Source organism: Siphateles boraxobius, unplaced genomic scaffold, assembly GCF_051911475.1.
Source record: "Siphateles boraxobius isolate OS27281-9 unplaced genomic scaffold, OSU_SipBor_1 204, whole genome shotgun sequence".
NCBI classification, from domain to species: domain Eukaryota; kingdom Metazoa; phylum Chordata; class Actinopteri; order Cypriniformes; family Leuciscidae; genus Siphateles; species Siphateles boraxobius.
In genome coordinates this window covers 4561912-4586446 of record NW_027508816.1, presented here as the reverse complement: position 1 = coordinate 4586446, position 24535 = coordinate 4561912, and the positions used below count along the sequence as shown (strand labels likewise).

The 24535-nt window shown below is 45.8% G+C and overlaps 1 protein-coding gene across 1 annotated transcript in view; it reads left to right on the top strand.

Annotated features, from left to right (window-relative positions):
* The first annotated feature begins 1947 nt into the window (after nt 1–1947).
* The window catches only part of LOC143745520 (glutamate--cysteine ligase catalytic subunit-like), an 84558-nt gene continuing 61970 nt past the window's right edge, over nt 1948–24535 (top strand). The window contains exons 1-2 of the mRNA XM_077237647.1: nt 1948–2391; nt 14647–14759. Coding sequence (XP_077093762.1) covers nt 2242–2391; nt 14647–14759 — 263 coding nt within the window. The 5' untranslated portion in view covers nt 1948–2241. The remainder of the gene's footprint in view (nt 2392–14646; nt 14760–24535) is intronic.

The following is a 24535-nucleotide window of genomic DNA, read 5'->3' as shown; positions in this document are numbered from 1 at the left end:
GTCATTAATGACTCACCCTCATGTAGTTCCAAGCCCGTAAGACGACCGTTCATCTTCGGAACACAGTTTAAGATATTTTAGATTCAGTCCGAGAGTTTTCTGTCCCTCCATTGAAAATGTATGAACGGTATACTGTCCTTGTCCAGAAAGGCAATAAAGACATCCTCAAAGTAGTCCACGTGACCTCAGGGGGTTAGTTAGAATTTTTTGAAGCATCGAAAATACATTTTGTTCCAAAAATAACAAAAACGATGACTTTATTCAGCATTGTATTCTCTTCTGGTTCTGTTGTGCATCCGCGTTCACGAGGCCAGTGACGCTGCTGACGTAAGACGCTGCTGACGTGTTATCTGGTGCGCCCGTGTATTCGGGTTCAAATAAATATGGCTGGTTAAAAAAAAAATGCAAGTCTTCCCCTGTGTCGAAATCCATAGACATGTTTGCAAAGATTGTTTTGTTTACAGTACAGCGTGCGTCTCCCTCAGACTGTAAACGAAGCTCGGGCGCACCAGACACACGTCAGCTCGTCTAACGTCAGCGGACTCATGAACGCGGATTGACAACAGAACCGGAAGACAATACAATGCTGAATAAAGTCGTCGTTTTTGTTATTTTTGGAACAAAATGTATTTTCGATGCTTCAAAAAATTCTAACTAACCCACTGAGGTCACATGGACTACTTTGATGATGTCTTTATTGCCTTTCTGGACAAGGACAGTATACCGCACATAGATTTTCAATTGAGGGACAAAAAGCTCTCGGACTGAATCTAAAATATCTTAAACTGTGTTCCGAAGATGAACGGAGGTCTTACGGGCTTGGAGCGACATGAGGGTGAGTCATTAATGGCATCATTTTCATTTTTGGGTGAACTAACCCTTTAATGCCGTTTTTAAGAGTTCAAAACTCATTCACTTCTTGGAGGGAGCCCGGTCTACAGGGTGTCACGTGATTTTCGTGCATCTAACCTGGACACTGCCATTGCCAACATCAGACCGAAAATATGGCAAAATCATTTACTATGGTGATTTTTCTTAAGTATTTAAGTATTTGAAATACTCCAAATACACTCCCTCAAAATATTTTGTTACAAAATACATTTAAATTTTTCTACACCTGCAAAATACAAATTACAAAATACACTGAAGTAATTAAATACGTATTTAAAATACATTTAATTGAAATACTGCCCATGTCTGCCCACTGCTGGACCATGCACATCATTTCTCCCCTCGGCTTTTAGATTTTCGGGAAGGAAAAAAATTCCACTCCCCCGTCCAAACGTTTACTATACCGGGTATCAGATTTCACTCTCCACCGACTGCGCTGATCAAAGGCATGATGGGAAACGACTTGCTGACGACACAGCTTAATGTTGATTGGTTTAAACAACCGGGATGTATTGTTCTCTTTTAAAATGTTTGATTTTAAAACTCGGATATCATGTTTTATGTGTAGGCCTATATGCTATGTGTGCATATTCCCAAACTCTCGGACAGTGCGATCTATGGGTCATGCAATGTCATTTTATTATATATATAAAATATATATATATATATATAAAATATATATATAAAAAATATTAAAGAAAAATTACTGTATTAAAGAAAAAAATGATTGATAAACACTTATTTGGAATGGAATTAAATAACAAGTACTTTGGGTGTCTTGTTCATTATATTTATTTTCACACAAAAGCAACAGAACTTAAAGTACATCCAGTTTATTAGCAACACTGTGCACGAGCGTGAATCCCGTGAATCCTGCGATATCCATCATTGATCTCGCAGGTGTCAGATCCACAGCGTGAAGAGAGAACTGTCCGGCTTGCCTGCGCTTTTTTCACTCCTCCTCTCACTGCAGCCGCCTACTCTCGACTACATCTCAGGCGAGGCAAGGCGCATCTCAAACAAGCCTAAAGTGTGTGCACACGCGATGACAGGACTGACACATAGGACTGACATAACTCGCGCCCTCCGATCAAATGTCAACAGCTCGCAGCTCGAGGCCGCTTTATTCGCGCATAACGTGAGTTATAGTGAAACCTTCCCTTGAAAGCGCTTGGAAACAAAAGCAAAATAATTTCCTACTTAAAAACGAATCGTTGAAGGGTCTAGCGCGCGCTCTCGCTCGCATTGTACATTATCGTTTATCACTATCACGAAACGCTTGACGCGGCGGAGGAGAAGTTGCAGTTGAAGTCCGTAATAATCATAAGCCAGGGTTTGTAGGTTTGTGATATGGGCTTGCTGTCACAAGGCTCACCGCTCAACTGGGAAGAGACCAAGAAGCATGCTGACCACGTTAGAAAGCACGGCATCCTTCAGTTCCTCCACATCTACAATAAGGTGAAAGAGCGACAGAAGGATGTGCTGAAATGGGGAGATGAGGTGAGGATGCATGCTTTGCTTTACATCCTCAGAAATCATGTTATAACTGCATATTTATGGGAAACATGTGTTTGCGTTGCATTAAATGATGCAATGGAGATGCTGCTTGTGAGCAGGTGCACCTTCAGCTCACTTTGTGTTTGTTATTAATGCACTTTTTTTGGACACACTTGGCTTGATCTTAAAAAAAAAAACATTGTAAAGGCTAATGCTTACAATCTTGAAATTGGTTTTGTAGATAAATGCAAACTTCAGACTTTATGTAAGATGTCTATTTTACAAAAATGCAAAGAAAAAAAAGTCTGGTTGGAAATTAATGTGCTTATTGTGTTGATGTATTACAAAACATTTGCTGTTATTGAGTAGGATATGTTAAGGTTAGAGACAGGTTTGGTGTAATGGGTGAGTTAAGGGGTAAGGCAAGGTCGACAGTGTAATTACCCCAAACTGCCCGGTACAACAAATGTCCAGCTGACCTTTGACCTCCTCAGTGATGTTTAAAAGTAATCCTTGGATGAAGTCCCAATTGTATCCATTAAAACTCATATTTGATCACCAAAATGACATACTTAAACATTTGTAATGCCCTAAAATATCTTGAATGTAACTCGACACCCTTGCTTCATTTAATATTTTCGGTTCTATGAATATGCAAATGAGCCCCGCCTCCACTCACTCACTCAGCTCAGAGATCCACTTGTTGACGATCACACGTTGATCTGATTGGTGAGATGGTAGTTTGTGACGTCAGAAACACCAGTGATTTAAAACCGTGTTTTTGAGACTGTCTTTGTTTCACTGCAGTTTTAAAGGGGCATTCGGCAACTCTAGCCATTTCTTCGCTGATTTTAAATTTTGCTGTGGCACGTTTTCTCACGGAGCTCCCCTACAGCTGTGAGGCGTATATTTCACAACGGTCGTAAAAAAATATCACTTGCGGCCCCTCCTCCCCTGTTCTACCGCTGCTCATGTGCATTTGTTATTATCGGAGCCGGCCAACTTTATCATGTCTATGTCTACCGAGTGGGTTATACATCATACACAGTATTATATGGCGTGTGTGTTAATGTCAATTGCCGTAAAGTAGTTCGTGTTTCTCGCTCGTTTTCGCTTCTCACAAGACTTCCTATTTCCAACTTACCGGGACGTTAGTCCCCATGTTGCAAGGTTGGTTTTCCGCCTGGGAATGTTGGGGGGAGCGGGGAAAGTCGCCATTTTCACCGGAACAGGTTATTTAACCATCCAAATGATTTATAAACGGTTTTATTAAGTTGAAATAGGGCTAGTTGCCAAGTTCCCCTTTTTAAGGAGAAAATACTCAGCAATGGTGTCGACTTATGAAATTACACATGGTTTGTCTTAAAGCATACTAAAAACACCACATAGACTTATAAACAACATTAAAACCTGGGTTTTCACCACAGGGGGACTTTAAACCACTTTAAGATATTGTGCTGAATATCCAGGCAAAATTTGGCTACTTTAAAGAAGCTCAAATACAATATCTTTTGGGTTTAACATCATATTCTCCCATTTTTGTTAGCCTGTTTCATAGTCTCGGTTATTATTCAAACTGTGGGAAATGAGTGGGCGTGTCCAAATTTTCCACTGGTATATTGAGTATTGTATGTGTAAAGCAGCCCAGGCATGTGAAGATCTGCACTCTTACGCAATGATTTTAGTTTATAGATTTTTGCAAAATCCCATTTCTTTTGGTTGGATGGCTGTGCAGTTTGTCATCTTTCAGTGAGCGGTTCACTGTTATCTAAAGAGTACTAAACTAAACATGTGGTGCCTAAAAGTGTTTGCATGTGCAAACTCTCAGTTCATGTAGGATCAACAGGCTAATGTCGATTTCTGAACCTCCTATTGAAATGGAATTTCATCTCATTACTTTCGACCAGCCAGAAGATGTCAATGGGTTTACGGTAAAACCTGCTGGAATGTTGTTGGTTTAGGTGAATCCTTTGTTCGGCGTTAGTGGCTTAAAAAGGCAAAAAGAATGGAATGGGGGGAAAAAGAAGGGAATGGGGAAAAAAAGAAGAATGCAATGGGGGAAAAAGAAGGGAATGGGCGAAAAAGAATAATGGAATGGGGGAATGGAATGGCGGAAAAAGGAATAATGGAATGGGGGAAAAAGAAGGGAATGGGGGAAAAAGAATAATGCAATGGGGGAAAAAGAAGGGAATGGGTGAAAAAGAATAATGGAATGGGGGAAAAGAAGGGAATGGGGGAAAAAGAAGAATGGAATGGGGAAAAAGAAGAATGGAATGGGGAAAAAAGAAGATTGGAATGGGGGGGAAGAAGAATGGAATGGGGGAAAAAGTAGAATGGAACCGAATGGGAATGGGACCAGCCAGAAGACGTCAATGGGTTTACGTTAAAACCTGATGGAATGTTGTTGGTTTAGGTGAATCCTTTGTTCGGCGTTAGTGGCTTAAAAGGCCAAAAATAATGGAATGGGGGGAAAAAGAAGGGAATGGGGGAAAAAAAGAAGAATGCAATGGGGGAAAAAGAAGGGAATGGGCGAAAAAGAATAATGGAATGGGGGGAATGGAATGGCGGGAAAATGAATAATGGAATGGGTGGGAAAAGAAGGGAATGGGGAAAAAAAGAAGAACGCAATGGGGGAAAAAGAAGGGAATGGGTGAAAAAGAATAATGGAATGGGGGAAAATAAGGGAATGGGGGAAAAAGAAGAATGGAATGGGGAAAAAAGAAGAATGGAATGGGGAAAAAAGAATAATGGAATGGGGGGGGGAAGAAGACTGGAATGGGGGAAAAAGAAGAATGGAATGGGGGAAGAAGAATGGAATGGGGGAGAAGAATGGAATGGAGGGGAAAGAAGAATGGAATGGGGGAGGAAGAATAATGGAATGGGGTAAAAGAAGAATGGAATGGGGGAAAAGAAGAATGGATTGGGGAGAAAAGAAGAATGGAACGGGGGAAAAGAAGAATGGAATGGGGGAAGAAGAATGGAATTGGGGGGATAAAAATGGAATGGTGGGGAAGGAGAATGGAATGGGGGGAAAGAAGAAGAATGCAATGGGGGAAAGAAGAATGGAATAGGGGAGAGAAGAATTGAATGGGGGGAAAAGAAGAATGGAATGGGGGGAGGGGGAAGAAGAATGGAATGGGGGTGAAGAATGGAATGGGGGGAAAGAATAATGGAATGCGGGGGAAGAAGAATGGAATGGGGGGAAGAAGAATGGAATGGGGGGAAAAGAAGAATGCAATGGGGGAAGAAGAAGGGAATGGGGGGAAAGAATAATGGAATGGGGGAATGGAATGGGGGAAAAAGGAAGAATGGAATGGGGGAAAATAATAATGGAATGGGGGAAAAGAAGAATGGAATGGGGGAAAGAAGAATGGAATGGGGGAAAATGAAGAATTGAATGGGGGGGGGGAAGAAGAATGGAATAGGGGGAAGAAGAATGAAATAGGGGGATAGGAGAATGGAATGGGGGGAAAAGAAGGGAATGGGGGAAAAAGAAGAATGCAATGGGGGAAGAAGAAGGGAATGGGGGAAAAAGAATAATGGAATGGGGGAATGGAATGGGGGGAAAAGGAAGAATGGAATGGGGGAAAAGAATAATGGAATGGGGGAAAAGAAGAATGGAATGGGGGAGGAAGAATGGAATGGGGGAAAAAGAAGAATTGAATAGGGGGGAAGAAAAATGAAATAGGGGAAAGAAGAATGGAATGGGGGGGAAAGAAGAATGGAATGGGGGAAGAAGAATGGAATTGGGGGAGGGGGAAGAAGAATGGAATGGGGTGAGAAGAATGGAATGGGGGGAAAGAATAATGGAATGGGGGGAAAGAAGAATGGAATGGGGGAAGAAGAATGGAATGGGAGAAAAAGAAGAATGCAATTGGGGGAAGAAGAATGGAATGGGAGAAAAAGAAGAATGCAGTTGGGGAGGAAGAAGGGAATGGGTGAAAAGAATAATGGAATGGGGGGAATGGAATGGGGGAAAGGAAGAATGGAATGGGGGAAAGAAGAATGGAATGGGGGAAAAGAAGAATGGAATGGGTGGGAAAAGAATGGAATGGGGGAAAAAGAAGAATTGACTGGGGGGGAAAGAAGAATGAAATGGGGGGAAAGAAGAATGGAATGGGTGAAAAGAATAATGGAATGGGGGGAATGGAATGGGGGGAAAAGGAAGAATGGAATGGAGGAAAAGAAGAATGGAATGGGGGAAAAGAAGAATGGAATGGGGGGAAGAAGAATGGAATGGGGGAAAAAGAAGAATTGACTGGGGGGGGAAGAAGAATGAAATGGGGGGAAAGAAGAATGGAATGGGGGGGATAGAAGAATGGAATGGGGGAAAAGAAGAATGGAATGGGTGAAAGAAGAATGGAATGGGGAAAGAAGAACAGAATGGAGGGAGAAGAATGGAATGGGGAAAGAAGAACGGAATGGGGGGAAGAAGAATGGAATGGGGAAAGAAGAATGGAATGGGGGGAAGAAGAATGGTATGGGGGGGAAAAGAAGAATGGAATGGGGGAAGGAATGGGGGAAAGAAGAATGGAATGGGGGAAAGAATGGGGGAAAGAAGAATGGAATGGGAGAAAGAAGAATGGAATGGGGAAAGAAGAATGGAATGGGGAGAATAATGAAATGGGGGAAGAATAATGGAATGGGGGAAAGAAGAATGGAATGGGGGAAAGAAGATTGGAATGGGAAGGAAAAGAAGAATGGAATGGGGGGGAAAGAAAAATTGAATGGGGGAATGGAATGGGGTAAAAGAAGAATGGAATGGGGGAAAGAAGAATGGATTGGGGAGAAAAGAAGAATGGAACGGGGAAAAGAAGAATGGAATGGGGGAAGAAGAATGGATTGGGGGGATAAAAATGGAATGGTGGGGAAGGAGAATGGAATGGGGGGAAAGAAGAAGAATGCAATGGGGGAAAGAAGACTGGAATAGGGGAGAGAAGAATTGAATGGGGGGAAAAGAAGAATGGAATGGGAAAAAGAAGAATGGAATGGGGGAAGAAGAATGGAATTGGGGGAGGGGGAAGAAGAATGGAATGGGGGTGAAGAATGGAATGGGGGGAAAGAATAATGGAATGTGGGGGAAGAAGAATGGAATGGGGGGAAGAAGAATGGAATGGGGGGAAAAGAAGAATGCAATGGGGGAAGAAGAAGGGAATGGGGGGGAAAGAATAATGGAATGGGGGAATGGAATGGGGGAAAAAGGAAGAATGGAATGGGGGAAAATAATAATGGAATGGGGGAAAAGAAGAATGGAATGGGGGAAAGAAGAATGGAATGGGGGAAAATGAAGAATTGAATGGGGGGGAGAAGAATGGAATAGGGGGAAGACGAATGAAATAGGGGGATAGAAGAATGGAATGGGGGGAAAAGAAGGGAATGGGGGAAAAAGAAGAATGCAATGGGGGAAGAAGAAGGGAATGGGGGAAAAAGAATAATGGAATGGGGGGAATGGAATGGGGGGAAAAGGAAGAATGGAATGGGGGAAAAGAATAATGGAATGGGGGAAAAGAAGAATGGAATGGGGGGAGGAAGAATGGAATGGGGGAAAAAGAAGAATTGAATAGGGGGGAAGAAAAATGAAATAGGGGGAAAGAAGAATGGAATGGGGGGGAAAGAAGAATGGAATGGGGGAAGAAGAATGGAATTGGGGGAGGGGGAAGAAGAATGGAATGGGGTGAGAAGAATGGAATGGGGGGAAAGAATAATGGAATGGGGGGAAAGAAGAATGGAATGGGGGAAGAAGAATGGAATGGGAGAAAAAGAAGAATGCAATTGGGGGAAGAAGAATGGAATGGGAGAAAAAGAAGAATGCAGTTGGGGAGGAAGAAGGGAATGGGTGAAAAGAATAATGGAATGGGGGGAATGGAATGGGGGAAAGGAAGAATGGAATGGGGGAAAAGAAGAATGGAATGGGGGAAAAGAAGAATGGAATGGGGGAAGAAGAATGGAATGGGGGAAAAAGAAGAATTGACTGGGGGGGAAAGAAGAATGAAATGGGGGGAAAGAAGAATGGAATGGGTGAAAAGAATAATGGAATGGGGGGAATGGAATGGGGGGAAAAGGAAGAATGGAATGGAGGAAAAGAAGAATGGAATGGGGGAAAAGAAGAATGGAATGGGGGGAAGAAGAATGGAATGGGGGAAAAAGAAGAATTGACTGGGGGGGAAAGAAGAATGAAATGGGGGGAAAGAAGAATGGAATGGGGAAAGAAGAATGGAATTAGGGGAAAGAAGAATGGAATGGGGAAAGATGAATGGAATGGGGAGAAGAATTGAATGGGGGGAAAGAAGAATGGAATGGGAGGGAGAAGAATGGAATGGGGGGGAAGAAGAATGGAATGGGGAAAGAAAAATTGAATGGGGGAAAAAGAAGAATGGAATGGGGGAAAAGAAGAATGGTATGGGGGGAAAAGAAGAATGGTATGGGGGGGAAAAGAAGAATGGAGTGGGGGGAAGAAGAATGGAATGGAGGGCGAGAAGAATGGAATGGGGGGAAAGAAGAATGGAATGGGGGGGGGGGAAGGAGAATGGAACAGGGGAAAAAGAAGAATGGAATGGCGGAAGAAAAATGGAATTGGTGGAGGGGGAAGAAGAATGGAATTGTCACAGTGTTGGGTTTGTGTTCCCCTGATGTCCACTAGATGTCCTCCTTTCCCACGGTGTCCTTCACTTATGAACTACATTTCCCACGATCCTTTGTCTCATCATTGCACTCAGCTGTTTCTTATCACTGATCATTGCACTCAGCCAATTCCCCATTATCATTGTCGATTCCCTGTGTATATAACCCTGTCTGTTTCAGTATGTGTCACGGAGTCCTTGTATTATGTCCCCACACTTCCGTTATTTGTATCAGACTGGTTCTCGTTTGTATTTTATGTTTTGGATTGCCTTATTGGACTTTTGACCCCTGCCTGGATGACTAAGAGTTTGGATTGCCCTTTTATATTAAATTACTGCTTTTGGATTTTCTGCCTCCAGTGTGTGTTCCGTGACAGAAGGACTCCGTCACACAAGATCCAGCGGTATGTTTCTCAATATCTCTTCCCCAGCCACCGAGCGGGAGAGAATGGAGTTTTTTAAGGGGACCCGATTAGTTAAGTTTCGTGGAACCCGTGGAGGTCGCAGTGGAGGAGGTGGTCGAGAGCCTGTTCACGTCCCGTCTGCCCAGTCAGAGACTGTTCACGTCCCGTCTACCCAGTCAGAGACTGTTCACGTCCCGTCTGCCCAGTCAGAGAATCTTCACGTTCCGTCTGCCCAGCGAGAGACTGTTCACGTTCCGTCTGCCCAGCGAGAGACTGTTCACGTCACGTCTGCCCAGCGAGAGACTGTTCACGTCACGTCTGCCCAGCGAGAGACTGTTCACGTCACGTCTGCCCAGCGAGAGACTGTTCACGTCACGTCTGCCCAGCGAGAGACTGTTCACGTCACGTCTGCCCAGCGAGAGACTGTTCACGTCACGTCTGCCCAGCGAGAGTCTGTTCACGTCACGTCTGCCCAGCGAGAGACTGTTCACGTCACGTCTGCCCAGCGAGAGACTGTTCACGTCACGTCTGCCCAGCGAGAGACTGTTCACGTTCCGTCCGCCTTCCTGGGCCGGGACTATCTGGAGCGTCTGGCTCGGATCCTGGACATGCCCGTGTCTGCTGTTCCAGAGCCGGAACCAGTGTCTGCTGTTCCAGAGCCGGAGCCGGAGGCAGAGCCAATGGCCGTTCCAGAGCCGGAGGCAGAGCCAGTGCCCATTCCAGAGCCGGAGGCAGAGCCATTGCCGGTTCCAGAGCCGGAGGCAGAGCCATTGCCGGTTCCAGAGCCGGAGGCAGAGCCAATGCCTGTTCCAGAGCCGGAGGCAGAGCCAGTATCCGTTCCAGCGCCGGAGGCAGAGCCAGTGCCATCTGCCTTCTTGGATCTGGACTATCTGGAGCGTCTGGTTCGGATCCTGGACATGCCCATGTCTGCTGTTCCAGAGCCGGAGCTAGTGTCTGCTGTTCCAGAGCTGGAGGCAGAGCCATTGCCCGTTCCAGAGCCGGAGGCTGAGCCAATGCCTGTTCCAGAGCCGGAGGCTGAGCCAATGCCTGTTCCAGAGCCTGTGTCTGTTCCAGAGCCAGTGTCTGTTCCAGAGCCTGTGTCTGTTCCAGAGCCAGTGTCTGTTCCAGAGCCATTGCCCGTTCCAGATCCGGAGGCAGAGCCAATGCTTGTTCCAGAGCCTATGCCTGTTCCAGAGCCGGAGGCAGAGCCAATGCCTGTTCCAGAGCCTATGCCTGTTCCAGAGCCGGAGACTGAGCCAATGCCTGTTCCAGAGCCGAAGGCTGAGCCAATGCCTGTTCCAGAGCCGGAGGCTGAGCCAATGCCTGTTCCAGAGCCGGAGGCTGAGCCAATGCCTGTTCCAGAGCCTGTGTCTGTTCCAGAGCCCGTGTCTGTTCCAGAGCCCGTGTCTGTTCCAGAGCCCGTGTCTGTTCCAGAGCCAGTGTCTGTTCCAGAGCCAGTGTCTGTTCCAGAGCCAGTGCCTGTTCCAGAGCCAGTGCCTGTTCCAGAGCCAGTGCCTGTTCCAGAGCCAGTGCCTGTTCCAGAGCCAGTGCCTGTTCCAGAGCCAGTGCCTGTTCCAGAGCCAGTGCCTGTTCCAGAGCCAGTGCCTGTTCCAGAGCCAGTGCCTGTTCCAGAGCCAGTGCCTGTTCCAGAGCCAGTGCCTGTTCCAGAGCCAGTGCCTGTTCCAGAGCCAGTGCCTGTTCCAGAGCCAGTGCCTGTTCCAGAGCCAGTGTTTGTTTCTGTGTGTGTGTCTGTTTTTGTGACTATTACAGTTCTTGTGGCTGTTCCTGAGCCGGTGTCTGCTGTTCCTGAGCCGGTGTCGGCTGTTCCTGAGCCGGTGTCTGCTGTTCCTGAGCCGGTGTCTGCTGTTCCTGAGCCGGTGTCTGCTGTTCCTGAGCCGGTGTCTGCTGTTCCTGAGCCGGTGTCTGCTGTTCCTGAGCCGGTGTCTGCTGTTCCTGAGCCGGTGTCTGCTGTTCCTGAGCCGGTGTCTGCTGTTCCTGAGCCGGTGTCTGCTGTTCCTGAGCCGGTGTCTGCTGTTCCTGAGCCGGTGTCTGCTGTTCCTGAGCCGGTGTCTGCTGTTCCTGAGCCGGTGTCTGCTGTTCCTGAGCCGGTGTCTGCTGTTCCTGAGCCGGTGTCTGCTGTTCCTGAGCCGGTGTCTGCTGTTCCTGAGCCGGTGTCTGCTGTTCCTGAGCCGGTGTCTGCTGTTCCTGAGCCGGTGTCTGCTGTTCCTGAGCCGGTGTCTGCTGTTCCTGAGCCGGTGTCTGCTGTTCCTGAGCCGGTGTCTGCTGTTCCTGAGCCGGTGTCTGCTGTTCCTGAGCCGGTGTCTGCTGTTCCTGAGCCGGTGTCTGCTCCGCCCTGGCCGCCCGAGGGGTCTTCGCCGCCCTGGCCGCCCGAGGGGTCTTCGCCGCCCTGGTCGCCCGAGGGGTCTTCGCCGCCCTGGCCGCCCGAGGGGTCTTCGCCGCCCTGGCCGCCCGAGGGGTCTTCGCCGCCCTGGCCGCCCGAGGGGTCTTCGCCGCCCTGGCCGCCCGAGGGGTCTTCGCCGCCCTGGCCGCCCGAGGGGTCTTCGCCACCCTGGCCGCCCGAGGGGTCTTCGCCGCCCTGGCCGCCCGAGGGGTCTTCGCCGCCCTGGCCGCCCGAGGGGTCTTCGCCGCCCTGGCCGCCCGAGGGGTCTTCGCCGCCCTGGCCGCCCGAGGGGTCTTCGCCGCCCTGGCCGCCCGAGGGGTCTTCGCCGCCCTGGCCGCCCGAGGGGTCTTCGCCGCCCTGGCCGCCCGAGGGGTCTTCGCCGCCCTGGCCGCCCGAGGGGTCTTCGCCGCCCTGGCCGCCCGAGGGGTCTTCGCCGCCCTGGCCGCCCGAGGGGTCTTCGCCGCCCTGGCCGCCCGAGGGGTCTTCGCCGCCCTGGCCGCCCGAGGGGTCTTCGCCGCCCTGGCCGCCCGAGGGGTCTTCGCCGCCCTGGCCGCCCGAGGGGTCTTCGCCGCCCTGGCCGCCCGAGGGGTCTTCGCCGCCCTGGCCGCCCGAGGGGTCTTCGCCGCCCTGGCCGCCCGAGGGGCCGCCCTGGCCGCCCGAGGGGTCTTCGCCGCCCTGGCCGCCCGAGGGGTCTTTGCCGCCCTGGCCGCCCGAGAGGTCTTCTTCGCCCTGGCCGCCCGATGGACTTTACGTCTCGCCCTGGCCGCCCGATGGACTTTGCGTCTCGCCCTGGCCTCCCGATGAACTGTGCGTTTCGCCCTGGCATCCCGATAGACTTTGTGTTTACCCCTGGATGCCCGATAGATTTTTTGTTTTGCCCCGGTCCCCGGTTAAACCCTCACTCCTTGTTCCTGTCTCCCTTCATGGACCTGGCCCACCTTCCCTCCCCCTGATCCTCCACCGTTCCACCTCCCTCCTGAACCTCTTGTATTATATTGTGTTGTGTTTTCTGTGTTTCTTGTTGTTGTCATGGAGCGTCTGGTAGCCGCTCCGTAGAGGGGGGGTTATGTCACAGTGTTGGGTTTGTGTTCCCCTGATGTCCACTAGATGTCCTCCTTTCCCACGGTGTCCTTCACTTATGAACTACATTTCCCACGATCCTTTGTCTCATCATTGCACTCAGCTGTTTCTTATCACTGATCATTGCACTCAGCCAATTCCCCATTATCATTGTCGATTCCCTGTGTATATAACCCTGTCTGTTTCAGTATGTGTCACGGAGTCCTTGTATTATGTCCCCACACTTCCGTTATTTGTATCAGACTGGTTCTCGTTTGTATTTTATGTTTTGGATTGCCTTATTGGACTTTTGACCCCTGCCTGGATGACTAAGAGTTTGGATTGCCCTTTTATATTAAATTACTGCTTTTGGATTTTCTGCCTCCAGTGTGTGTTCCGTGACAGAAATGGGGGGAGAAGAATAATGGAATGGGGGGAAAGTAGAATGGACTGGGGGGAAAGAAGAATGGAATGGGGGAAGAAGAATGGAATTGGGGGAGGGGGAAGAAGAATGGAATGGGGGGAGAAGAATGGAATGGGGGAAAGAAGAATGGAATGGGGAAAGAAGAATGGAATTGGGGGAGGGGGAAGAAGAATGGAATGGGGGGAGAAGAATGGAATGGGGGAAAGAAGAATGGAATGGGGAAAGAAGAATGGAATTAGGGGAAAGAAGAATGGAATGGGGAAAGATGAATGGAATGGGGAGAAGAATTGAATGGGGGGAAAGAAGAATGGAATGGGGGGGAGAAGAATGGAATGGGGGGGGAGAAGAATGGAATGGGGAAAGAAGAATGGAATGGGGGAAAGAAGAATGGAATGGGGGAAAGAAGAATGGAATGGGGGAAGAAGAATGGAATGGGGGGAAAGAAGAGTGGAATGGGGGAAAGAAGATTGGAATGGGAAGGAAAAGAAGAATGGAATGGGGGGAAAGAAGAATGGAATGGGGGAAAAAGAAGAATGGTATGGGGTAAAAAGAAGAATTGAATGGGGGAAAAGAAGAATGGAATGGGGGAAAAGAAGAATGGTATGGGGGAAAAAAGAAGAATGGAATGGGGGGCAAGAAGAATGGAATGGGGGGAAAGAATAATGGAATGGGGGGAAAGAAGAATGGAGCGGGGGAAAAAGAAGAATGGAGTGGGGGAAGAAGAATGGAATTGGGGGGGGAAGAAGAATGGAATGGAGGGAAAGAAGATTGGAATGGGAAGGAAAAGAAGAATGGAATGGGGGGGAAAGAAGAATGGAATGGGGGAAAAAAGAAGAATTGTATGGGGTAAAAAGAAGAATGGAATGGGGGAAAAGAAGAATGGAATTGGGGAAAAGAAGAATGGTATGGGGGGAAAAAGAAGAATGGAATGGGGGGAGAAGAATGGAATGGGGGGGAAAGAAGAATGGAATGGGGGAGAAGAAGAATGGAATGGGGGGGGAAGAAGAATGGAATGGGGGGAAAAGAAGAATTGAATTGGGGGAAAAGAAGAATGAATGGGGGGGGCGAGAAGAATGGAATGGGGGGGGGGGGAGAAAAATGGAATGGGGGAAAAAGAATAATGGAATGGCATCCGACTAGGAATGTGTTTTTACTTTCATAATTAATGTAATAAGAGTATAAACACTGTGCTCTGTCATTGTTGGTTGGGTTTGCAAGGCAAATGCTCTCACTCATAATGTGCAGATAATACCTCAGCCAAAGCAGGAACTAGCTCTACTTGTGGGCAATATTTCTGCTACAGTAGTAATGTGATAAACCGTATGATAAGAGGTCTAACTCATCCCACAGGTGGAGTACATGTTGGTGGAAATGGATGACAAACATGAAAAAGCCTGTCTGGTTCTGAACGGGGAGGAGGTTCTGGAAATCCTTCAGGAAAAGGGGGAAAAGATTGACCCCAAGTGAGTAACTGATTGTGTTACAAAAATATTCTGAACATGTTGGTGTGATGATGACCCAAAAAACACAAGGTCAAAGTTTTCCACTTAGAATATAATTTTTAGGGATGCACCGATATTACATTTTTGGTCGATACTGATAATTCTTTATTTTTGAAAGCCGATAACTGATATATTGGCCGATAAATCTAAATCCAAAATTGTATCATTTTTTGAGAGCCTGATTACAAAAACAAAAGTCTCACCATTAAAAGCCATGTCCCAAACACACAATTATAATCTTCTTATGATAATTTTATGTGGCCAATATGGTAGACTTGCGCTGCACATGTTTCTCTGAACTATATTTTCCATTTTTAAGTGATTACAAATTATATTTCAAGCACTTCAAAACCATCATGGCGACCAGTGTGCATCTGAAGTGTCTCAGCGGAAGGAAATAATACATTATTTATCGGCCAAATTTTCTTTTCGGGCTGATAACGATAACATTAAAAATTATGATATTACTTACTTAACGCCTTCCGCCCAACTTTGGGCATAGGCCACGAACAGGGGCTCTCCAGTCATCCCGATCCTGGGCCAACTTCTCTAACTGTCCCCATGTGTGGCCAGACCTCTTCACCTCTGCCTCCAGGTCGCGGCGCCAGCTGTTCTTTGGCCTGCCTCTCTTCCTTTTCCCTTGTGGGTTCCAAAAGAGGGCGTGTCTTACTATGCTTGATGCAAGCTTGCGAAGGGTATGGCCAACCCATCTCCAACGTCTTTGAAGGATTTCTTCCTCAATAGGCTGCTGTCCTGTTCGCTGCCACATCTCCAGGTTACTGATGGTGTTTGGCCAGCGTACCCTTAGGATTCGTCTGAGACAGGTGTTAATAAAGGACTGGATTTTCTTCATGGTAGTGACTGTTGTTCTCCAGGTCTCTGCACCGTACAGTAGAACAGGTTTTATCATGGAGTTAAAGATCCTGGTCTTGGTGTTCCTAGGCAGCTCAGAGGATCACCAGACTTTCTTCAGCTGATGGAAGGCTGCCCTTGCCTTTCCAATCCACACATTCACATCTGCCTCTGTCCCTCCCCACTTGTCGACTACGCTGCCAAGATAGGTGAAGCTTTCCAATTCCTCTAGTGCTCCTCCTCCTAGCCTGATGGGAGCCGTGTTGTTGTTGTTGACATTGAGGATCTTGCTCTTCCCTTTGTGTATAATGAGTCCAAGGTTTGCTGAATGAGTTGCGATGATGTTGGTCTTCTCTCGCATTTGTTGCTGGGTATGGGAAAGAAGTGCCAGGTCATCAGCAAAGTCGAGGTCATCCAATTGTGTCTAAGGTGTCCATTGGATGCCATTTCTCTTCTGGGCAGTTGATGTCTTCATTACCCAATCTATTGCCAACAGGAAAAGAAAGGGTGACAATAGGCATCCTTTTCTCACCCCTGTTCGCACTTAGAAGGCATCGGTAAGCTGCTGGCTATTTACCACTCTGCAGGTCATTCCCTCGTATGAGTTCCTGATGATGTTAGTGATTTTTTCTGGTACCCCAAAGTGTATCAACAGACTCCAGGTGGTCTGCCTATCCACGCTGTCAAAAGCCTTCTCGTAGTCAATAAAATTGACATAGAGAGGTGAGTTCCACTCCAAAGACTGTTCCAGGATAATCCGCAGAGTTGTTATCTGGTCAATGCAGGATCTACTCTTCCTGAAGCCAGCTTGTTGGTCTCTGAGATGTGGGTCGACTGCATCTTTTATCCTGTTTAGGAGGACTCTATTGAATATCTTGCCTGGGGTTGACAGCAGTGTTATCCCCCTGTAGTTGGAGCAGGAACTAAGATCATCCTTCTTTCACTGGTAGGGTATGGCCAGTGAGAGAAGCATACCCTTAACATTCGTCTGAGACAGGTGTTAATAAAGGACTGGATTTTCTTCATGGTAGTGACTGTTGTTCTCCAGGTCTCTGCACCGTACAGTAGAACAGGTTTTATCATGGAGTTAAAGATCCTGGTCTTGGTGTTCCTAGGCAGCTCAGAGGATCACCAGACTTTCTTCAGCTGATGGAAAGCTGCCCTTGCCTTTCCAATCCGCACCTTCACATCTGCCTCTGTCCCTCCCCGCTTGTCGACTACGCTGCCAAGATAGGTGAAGCTTTCCAATTCCTCTAGTGCTTCTCCTCCTAGCCTGATGGGAGCCGTGTTGTTGTTGTTGACTTTGAGGATCTTGCTCTACCCTTTGTGTCCCTTTGCTCTTCTCTTGCTCTTCCCTTTGTGGCCAGTAGCTGAATTCACTTCCTGCTCAGCTACTGTTCGGACGCTCTCGCTTACTGCTCCGCGCTTTGCTCTATCGCTTTTATATTTCTATATTTTATCTCCTTTTATCACCTAATTTTAACTTCAGCAAATCAGCACAGTGCCCAAACGCTTGGATTACTACAAAAAAAAAAAGCTGAATTATTTTATTCGACCAGCCTCCCACTGAAAGCTTACATTCCGGGGAAGAGAAAACACAACTGCCTACATTCATAAGGATAAGAAAATGCCTCCTTTGGAATCTACTTGCTGCTCCAACTGCCGCCGACTTGTACAAAGGATTGCAATTCTTGAAACAAAGTTAATTGCGGGACCACCAAACCAGACGGAATACACAACAGAGCTTCGTCATGGACGACCTCCGCATACAGCCGGTGAGTCCCATGAATCTAGTGCTCCTCGACAGGCCATACTGAGTGTAGAGAAACAAGCCGATCGACTTACTAATCGATGGCACAAACAGGGAGCGAGACCCAAAGGCACTCGAGACATCAGATTGTCACAAGCATCACATATTGCTGCAGTAGCATCCTCTACCCCAGATACGGCTCTGACAAGGATTGCAAACACTGGTCTCCTAAACCCGCCTATACATCTTGAAAACAGATTAGAAGTATTAATGAATGAGGAATCCCCAAATTTGAAGAATGCAATCGAACACAGACTGAATCAGCCAGTAGCTAACACTGATGCTAACTGGGGCTCAAGGTCAAGCAGACAATGGGCACTCAGCTCAGAGTGCAGCCGGGCCCAGGACTCTGATAGTGGGCAACTCCGTAATCAGAAACATTAATAGCAGGGATACAACAACGTGCTGCCTTCCACAAGCAACAACATCTGATGTAAACAGGGAACTTCAGAACATTCTGACGAAACATAAGACTGCAAATCGACTCATCATTCACGTGGGGAAGAATGATATTCATAAAGAGCAGTCGGAACTTCTTGAAAAGGATTTCAGTGAACTTTTTGAAACACTTAAAACACTGAAAGTTCAGACATTCATCAGTGGACCACTCCCAGCAAGAGGAACAAACAGGTTTTCACGGCTGCTTGGGCTTAATACATGGCTGCAAAAAACCTGCAATATAAAAGGAGTGAACTTTATTGACAACTTCAATCTTTTCTGGAGTCAGAGGCAACTGTTTCAACAGGATGGCCACCACCCAAACAAACTTGCTTCAAGAGTGCTAAAGGACAATATCTACTTCTCCCTCCGTCATCCTTCTGCAATGTGTGCCAATCCACTCAACCTGAATGGCACACACACACCTGCATACAGTATGAATGACCACAGGATTTCATTTCAGCACCTGAATGGACATGCGATTGACGCATCACACAAGGACAATGATAACACCACTCAGCCACAACAACCTCTGCTCACGGACACAATCTCAGCTGAGCCCTGCCCACAGAGCTCACCACAGACAGACTGTGACATACTAGAACTGCTCCAAGATTCAGCACCCAAGGACGACTTTCTGGAAAACAGCCAGGGAAACCAGGAGCCCCTCTCACCGGAAACGTTATCCCTCTCTCCAGCATTTCCACTTCTGTGCTTCTCAGAGAAAATGGAACAACTGGTGCATGCTGGAACTAGACTATCCCACTCTTATGCTGCGAGACCCCAGATACCAACCAAAAAACGCCAGGCCCCACAACCACCAAAGCCTGCGGGCCCAGCTCGCCCTCCCCCTCCCCCTCCCCCTGTGAGAGCTCTTCGGCCTCTGCCACAGCGCCAGGGCCCACACCCTCCTCCAGCAGCTCGAGGTGAACCACAAACAACTGATACCAGCTCTCAGTGATATGTGTCGGGTCCCCGCTATGATAACAATAACTTTCTCAAATGTTTACAGAACAAGCGGGAACCCAGTGTGCCTGTATCTTCCTCTATTGCTGTTCGATTACATGATAGAAAGTCTAAGGCCTTCAAAAGCCGTACAGCAAACCCACCTAATCTGGTGCCTATTACACGACATACTAAGATTGCTGTGGGGACAAAAAGTAAGACAGTTAAGTTAGCACTTTTAAACATCCGCTCACTTAAAAATAAATCACTTCTAGTCAACGACTTAATAACCACATACAACCTGGATTTTATGTTGCTAAATGAAACTTGGCTAGAAGACAGCTGCAGTGGAACAGTCCTCAATGAAACAGCCCCTCCTAACTTTACTTTTATGAGTGTCTGCTGAGCTGTCAGAAGAGGCGGAGGTTTAGCTGCTCTTTATAAAGATGTCTATCAATGTAAGCAAATATCATTTGGGAATTACCCGTCTTTCGAATATCTGGGTATTGTGTTAAAAGGTGCTCCACGAATTTTACTCATCATTGTTTACAGGCCTCCAAAATACTCTCCAGCTTTTGCTGAGAACTTAACAGAAATGTTATCAACAATTTCCTAAGAGTTTGACTGCTTTGCCATTGCTGGAGATTTTAACATTCACATAAATAATGCAGAAACCAATATGGCAAAAGAAATCAAAACTGTTTTAAAAACTTTTGATCTGACTCAGCATGTACATGGACCCACACATAATCGTGGACACACTCTAGATTTACATATCAGTAACGGTCTAAACATTTCATCAATTGTTATTAAGGATGTAGCACTGTCTGATCATTTTTGTTTTTTCTTTGATATATTGATCTCTCCTGCCATTGAAGCTAGATCTGTGTCTGTCAAGAAGAGATGCTTAAATGAGAACACTAGTGTACTATTTATGAAGGCTATATCTTTAACACCAAGCATATCTGCTGACTCTGTTGATTTTCTCCTTGATTCTTTTAACTCAAAAGTTAAGAGTGTAATTAATGATATTGCTCCTGTGAAAGTCAGGAAGAAGAGTGACAGACAAAAAGCACCTTGGAGAAACTCAACAGCAGTGCAAAATATGAAAAGACAATGCAGAAAAGCAGAGCGCATGTGACGGAAGACAAAACTTGTAGTCCATTATAACATCTACAAAGACAGCATCCATGCTTTCAATAAGGAACTAGGCAAAGCTAGATGACTTACTTCTGGAATATTATAAACAGCAATATAAACAACACGCGCACTCTTTTTGCTACTGTAGAGAGACTGACAAAGCCCCCAAGCCAGATTCCCAGTGAAATGCTCTCAGTGAGAAAGTGCAGTGAGTTTGCTTCTTTCTTCTCTGAGAGAATCAATAATATCAGAAAGGTGATCAGCTCATCCTTGAGTTGCGCTGGGGTCAGGCAGATCAGACAACAAGTCACTATGTCTGATTTCGAAGAAATTGATCGCAAAATGTTGGAAGAAACCGTACAGCACCTAAAAACATCACCCTGCGCCCTTGACGCACTTCCCACATCTTTTTACAAAAATGTGTTACACAGCTTAGAAGCAGATCTCCTAGAAGTGGTAAATGCCCCACTTCTCTCTGGGAGTTTTCCGAACTCCCTGAAAACTGCAGTTGTCAAGCCCCTCCTGAAAAAGAGCAATCTGGATAAGACCATATTAAACAACTATAGACCGATCTCAAATCTTCCTTTCATAGGCAAGATCATTGAAAAAGTTGTCTTCAATCAGCTGAACAAATTCTTAAGCTCGAATGGATACTTTGACAATTTTCAATCTGGTTTCCGACCGCACCACAGCACAGAGACAGCGCTCATAAAGATAATAAATGATATTCGCTTAAATACTGATACAGGCAAATTATCAGTGCTGGTACTGCTCGACCTCAGTGCTGCATTTGACACTGTCGATCACAACATACTTCTTGACAGGCTGGAAAACTGGGTCGGGCTTTCTGGGATAGTCCTAAAATGGTTCAGGTCATACTTAGGAGGCAGAGGTTATTATGTGTGTATAGGAGACCATAAGTCTGAGTGGACATCCATGACATGCGGAGTCCCTCAAGGCTCAATTCTTGTGCCACTCCTATTCAACCTGTACATGCTCCCAATGAGCCAAATAATGAGAAATAACCAAATCGCTTACCATAGCTATGCAGACGACACACAGCTCTACTTATCCCTATCGCCTAACGATTAAAGCCCCATTGACCCTTTGCCAATGCATTGATGAAGTAAACAATTGGATGTGCCAAAACTTTCTTCAGTTAAACAAAGACAAAACTGAAGTCATTGCGTTTGGAAACAAAGATGAAGTTCTCAAGGTGAACGCATACCTTCAGTCTAGGGGTCAAACAACTAAAAATCAAGTCAGGAATCTGGGTGTGTCTCTAGAGTCAGACCTTAGTTTCAGTAGTCATGTCAAAGCAATAACTAAATCAGCATACTATCACCTGAAAAATATTGCAAGAATTAGATGCTTTGTTTCCAGTCAAGACTTAGAAAAATTTGTGCATGCTTTCATCACCAGTAGAGTGGATTATTGTAATGGACTTCTCACTGGCCTTCCCAAAAAGACCATAAGACAGTTGCAGCTCATACAGAACGCTGCTGCCAGGATTCTGAGCAGAACCAGAAAATATGAACACATCACACCAGTCCTCAGGTCTTTACACTGGCTGCCAGTTACATTTAGGATTGATTTTAAAGTATTATTACTGGTATGTAAATCATTCAATGGCCTAGGACCTCAATACATTGCAGATATGCTCACTGAATATAAACCCAACAGATCACTCAGATCATTAGGATCACATCAGCTAGAAATACCAAGGGTTCACTCTAAGTATGGCGAGTCTGCTTTTAGCTACTATGCCAGCCGCAGCTGGAACCAGCTTCCAGAAGAGATCAGATGTGCTCCTACAGTAGTCACATTCAAATCCAGACTCAAAACACTTCTGTTTAGCTGTGCATTTAATGAATGAGCACTGTGCCACAGTTCGTCCGACTGTTTACACTGTATTTTATATTATGTTTTAGTTATTCTCATTTCATTTGATTATTTCTGTATTTTATCTTTTATTCTAAACTGTTTTAATTATTCTGATTTCTTTTGATTATTTTAATTTCTTCTATGTAAAGCACTTTGAATGACCATTGTGTATGAAATGTGCTATATAAATAAACTTGCCTTGCCTTGCCTTCTTTGGGAGCTTGATGAGATAGCCCTCCTTCCACTCTGTTGGAATATCTTCCTCCTCCCAGATGTTATGGAAAAGAGGGTAGAGCATTTCCACAGTGGTCACTTCATCCTCTTTTAAAACTTCTGCAGGAATGGTGTCTGGTCCGCCTGACTTCCCGTTTCTCAATTGCTTGATGGCCTTAGGGCGTGTGTCCACCAAAGCGTTTTTAGCCAGCTGAAAACGCTAGGCGCTCTGCTGAAAACGCCCAGCTGTGGGCGCTTGAGAGCGTTTTGGCAGCGCTGCGTTTTTTCAGTTGAGACGATTCGTTGCTATGATACAGAATATCCGCAGCAAAGTTTAATTGTAACTGATTTCGTAGATAATTTGTTTCATACAAAAAATGTATTTTTCATCCATTTTGTTCGGTTAGCTCTGCTGGTTGATGTCGTTCTACAGAAAGAATGTTGTGACAGTTGGTCGGTGTGATATTTGTCCCGCCCCTCCTCCACTGTGATTGGACGGCTGTGTAAAAAGTGACAGTGATGAGCGCAGCGTTTTACCCAAAGTTGAACAGTTTTCAACTCTCGGCGACCAGTAAAAAACGCTGGGTGGAGGGTGTCATGTTTTTTGAGACAATGCAAGACACACAGGACACGCATTAGCTGAATAAACATTAGCCAATGCAAACATATAGAAAATAGTTGACAATGAATAGACAGGAGTACAATTCTAGCAAAATGAACCACTTATTCTAAAAAGAATATCAAGTATAAGTTTAGATGAATCCGAAATATGGGGCTATGTTTACAGTAAAACGTCTGTCTTTTAACGAATTTTAAAAACATGGATGGATAATACAAAATGCTTTATGACATTTTAACAGAAAAAAACAACCAAAAACAAAATTTAAACTTAGCCCGTCAATTTACAATTATCTTCTCTCTGTGTGCGCGCGGTCTGTGTTTGTGAGAGAGAGCTCGCGCAGCACTGATAGAACGGTACTTTTTAATCCATGAGTAACTAATGCGCTAGTTTTCATACAAAATAATTATGTAACATACTAAGGTACTTTAGTTATTATTAACTCAATAACATAACACATGCAGACTACGTTTCTCAACACTGAGAATGAATAAATAAACACCTGTTTCTCCAGACTCGTGCTTATTAGTAATCCACAAATCACAGAACTTTCATAATCACTAAGCCACAGCGATTTAAATTTTATTTTTATTTATTGTTCATCAATACTTAAGCATTTTATAATTTGCATGGCTGAATGATGTTTTGCTCTTATCTGAGTGACCAAGAATGACGGACTAATTTAAGATAATCCATGCATGCGATCACTCCCGTATGATCATCGAATCCAGATTAAGTTAACTAAAAACAAATCGTACCACCGTACTTTGAGGTCAAAATGCGTACCCGCTACGCAAAATGCGTACAGGTTGGCAGGTCTGCTTATACTATGCTTTACTATTCTTTTTGCTTCTGTATACTGCTTTTGGGCCTTGGCTTTTCTATCACGTGTGTTGCTACTGTTTATTTCTGCCTTCTTCCTTTTCTTCTCCTGGATCTTTTCTAAGCTCCCCACTGAGATCCATTCTTTTTGCCCCTTCTTCTTGTTACTTAGCACTTCCTTACATGTTGATGTTATTACCTCTTTAATGCTCTGCCATTTTTCATCCATGGTCTTTCTTGCTGCTGTAGGATCTGGGCCTTTTTAGAGAGTGTACTTCGAAACACTTCTAGCCTGGCTGTTTCTTTTAGAGCACTGATGTTATACCTCTGGCGTTGACTGGATTGCCCTGTCCAGTTCCGCCTCAGCTTGAGCTTCAAGCGGGCGCCCAGGAGATGGTGGTCGGATGCAACATCCGCTCCTCTTCTGACCCGTACATCTTCAAGAGATCTTCTGAACTTTTTCCCGATGCATACATGGTCAATCTGGTTTTCCGTCATCAGGTCTGGTGACACCCAGTTAGCCTTATGTATTCGTTTGTGTTGGAAGAAGCTCCCGCCTATGACTAGGTTGGTAGTGGCACATAGGTTAGCAAATCTCTCCCCATTCTCATTAGGGATGCTAACCGATGACCGTTTGACCGATGGTTGACGGTCTCAACGTTAACCGATCAAAGTTGTCGGTAGTCGGTTAAAAAAAAAAAAGTAATCTCTAAATTAGGCTATTATAGACGGTGGACTAAACGCTACTACAGTTAGCCATCTCATTCCAAGATATTTTTGTGTGAAGTGAACAAATCCCTCACACTCAATTTTTCATAACTCGCCTGTTTGTACTTAATAAACCAATAAAAACATTTGGCGCGAGGTCACAGCGTTTGGGTTCGTGCGCTCACAAGGTTTGCGAAAAGTAAAGGCTACAGGCTAAAACACTGGAGGTTAGAGCCAGGGCAGACGACAGGATGAAGCGTGCAAAGAAAAGTAGTGTGTGGGACATTTCACCAAAAAGAATGACAC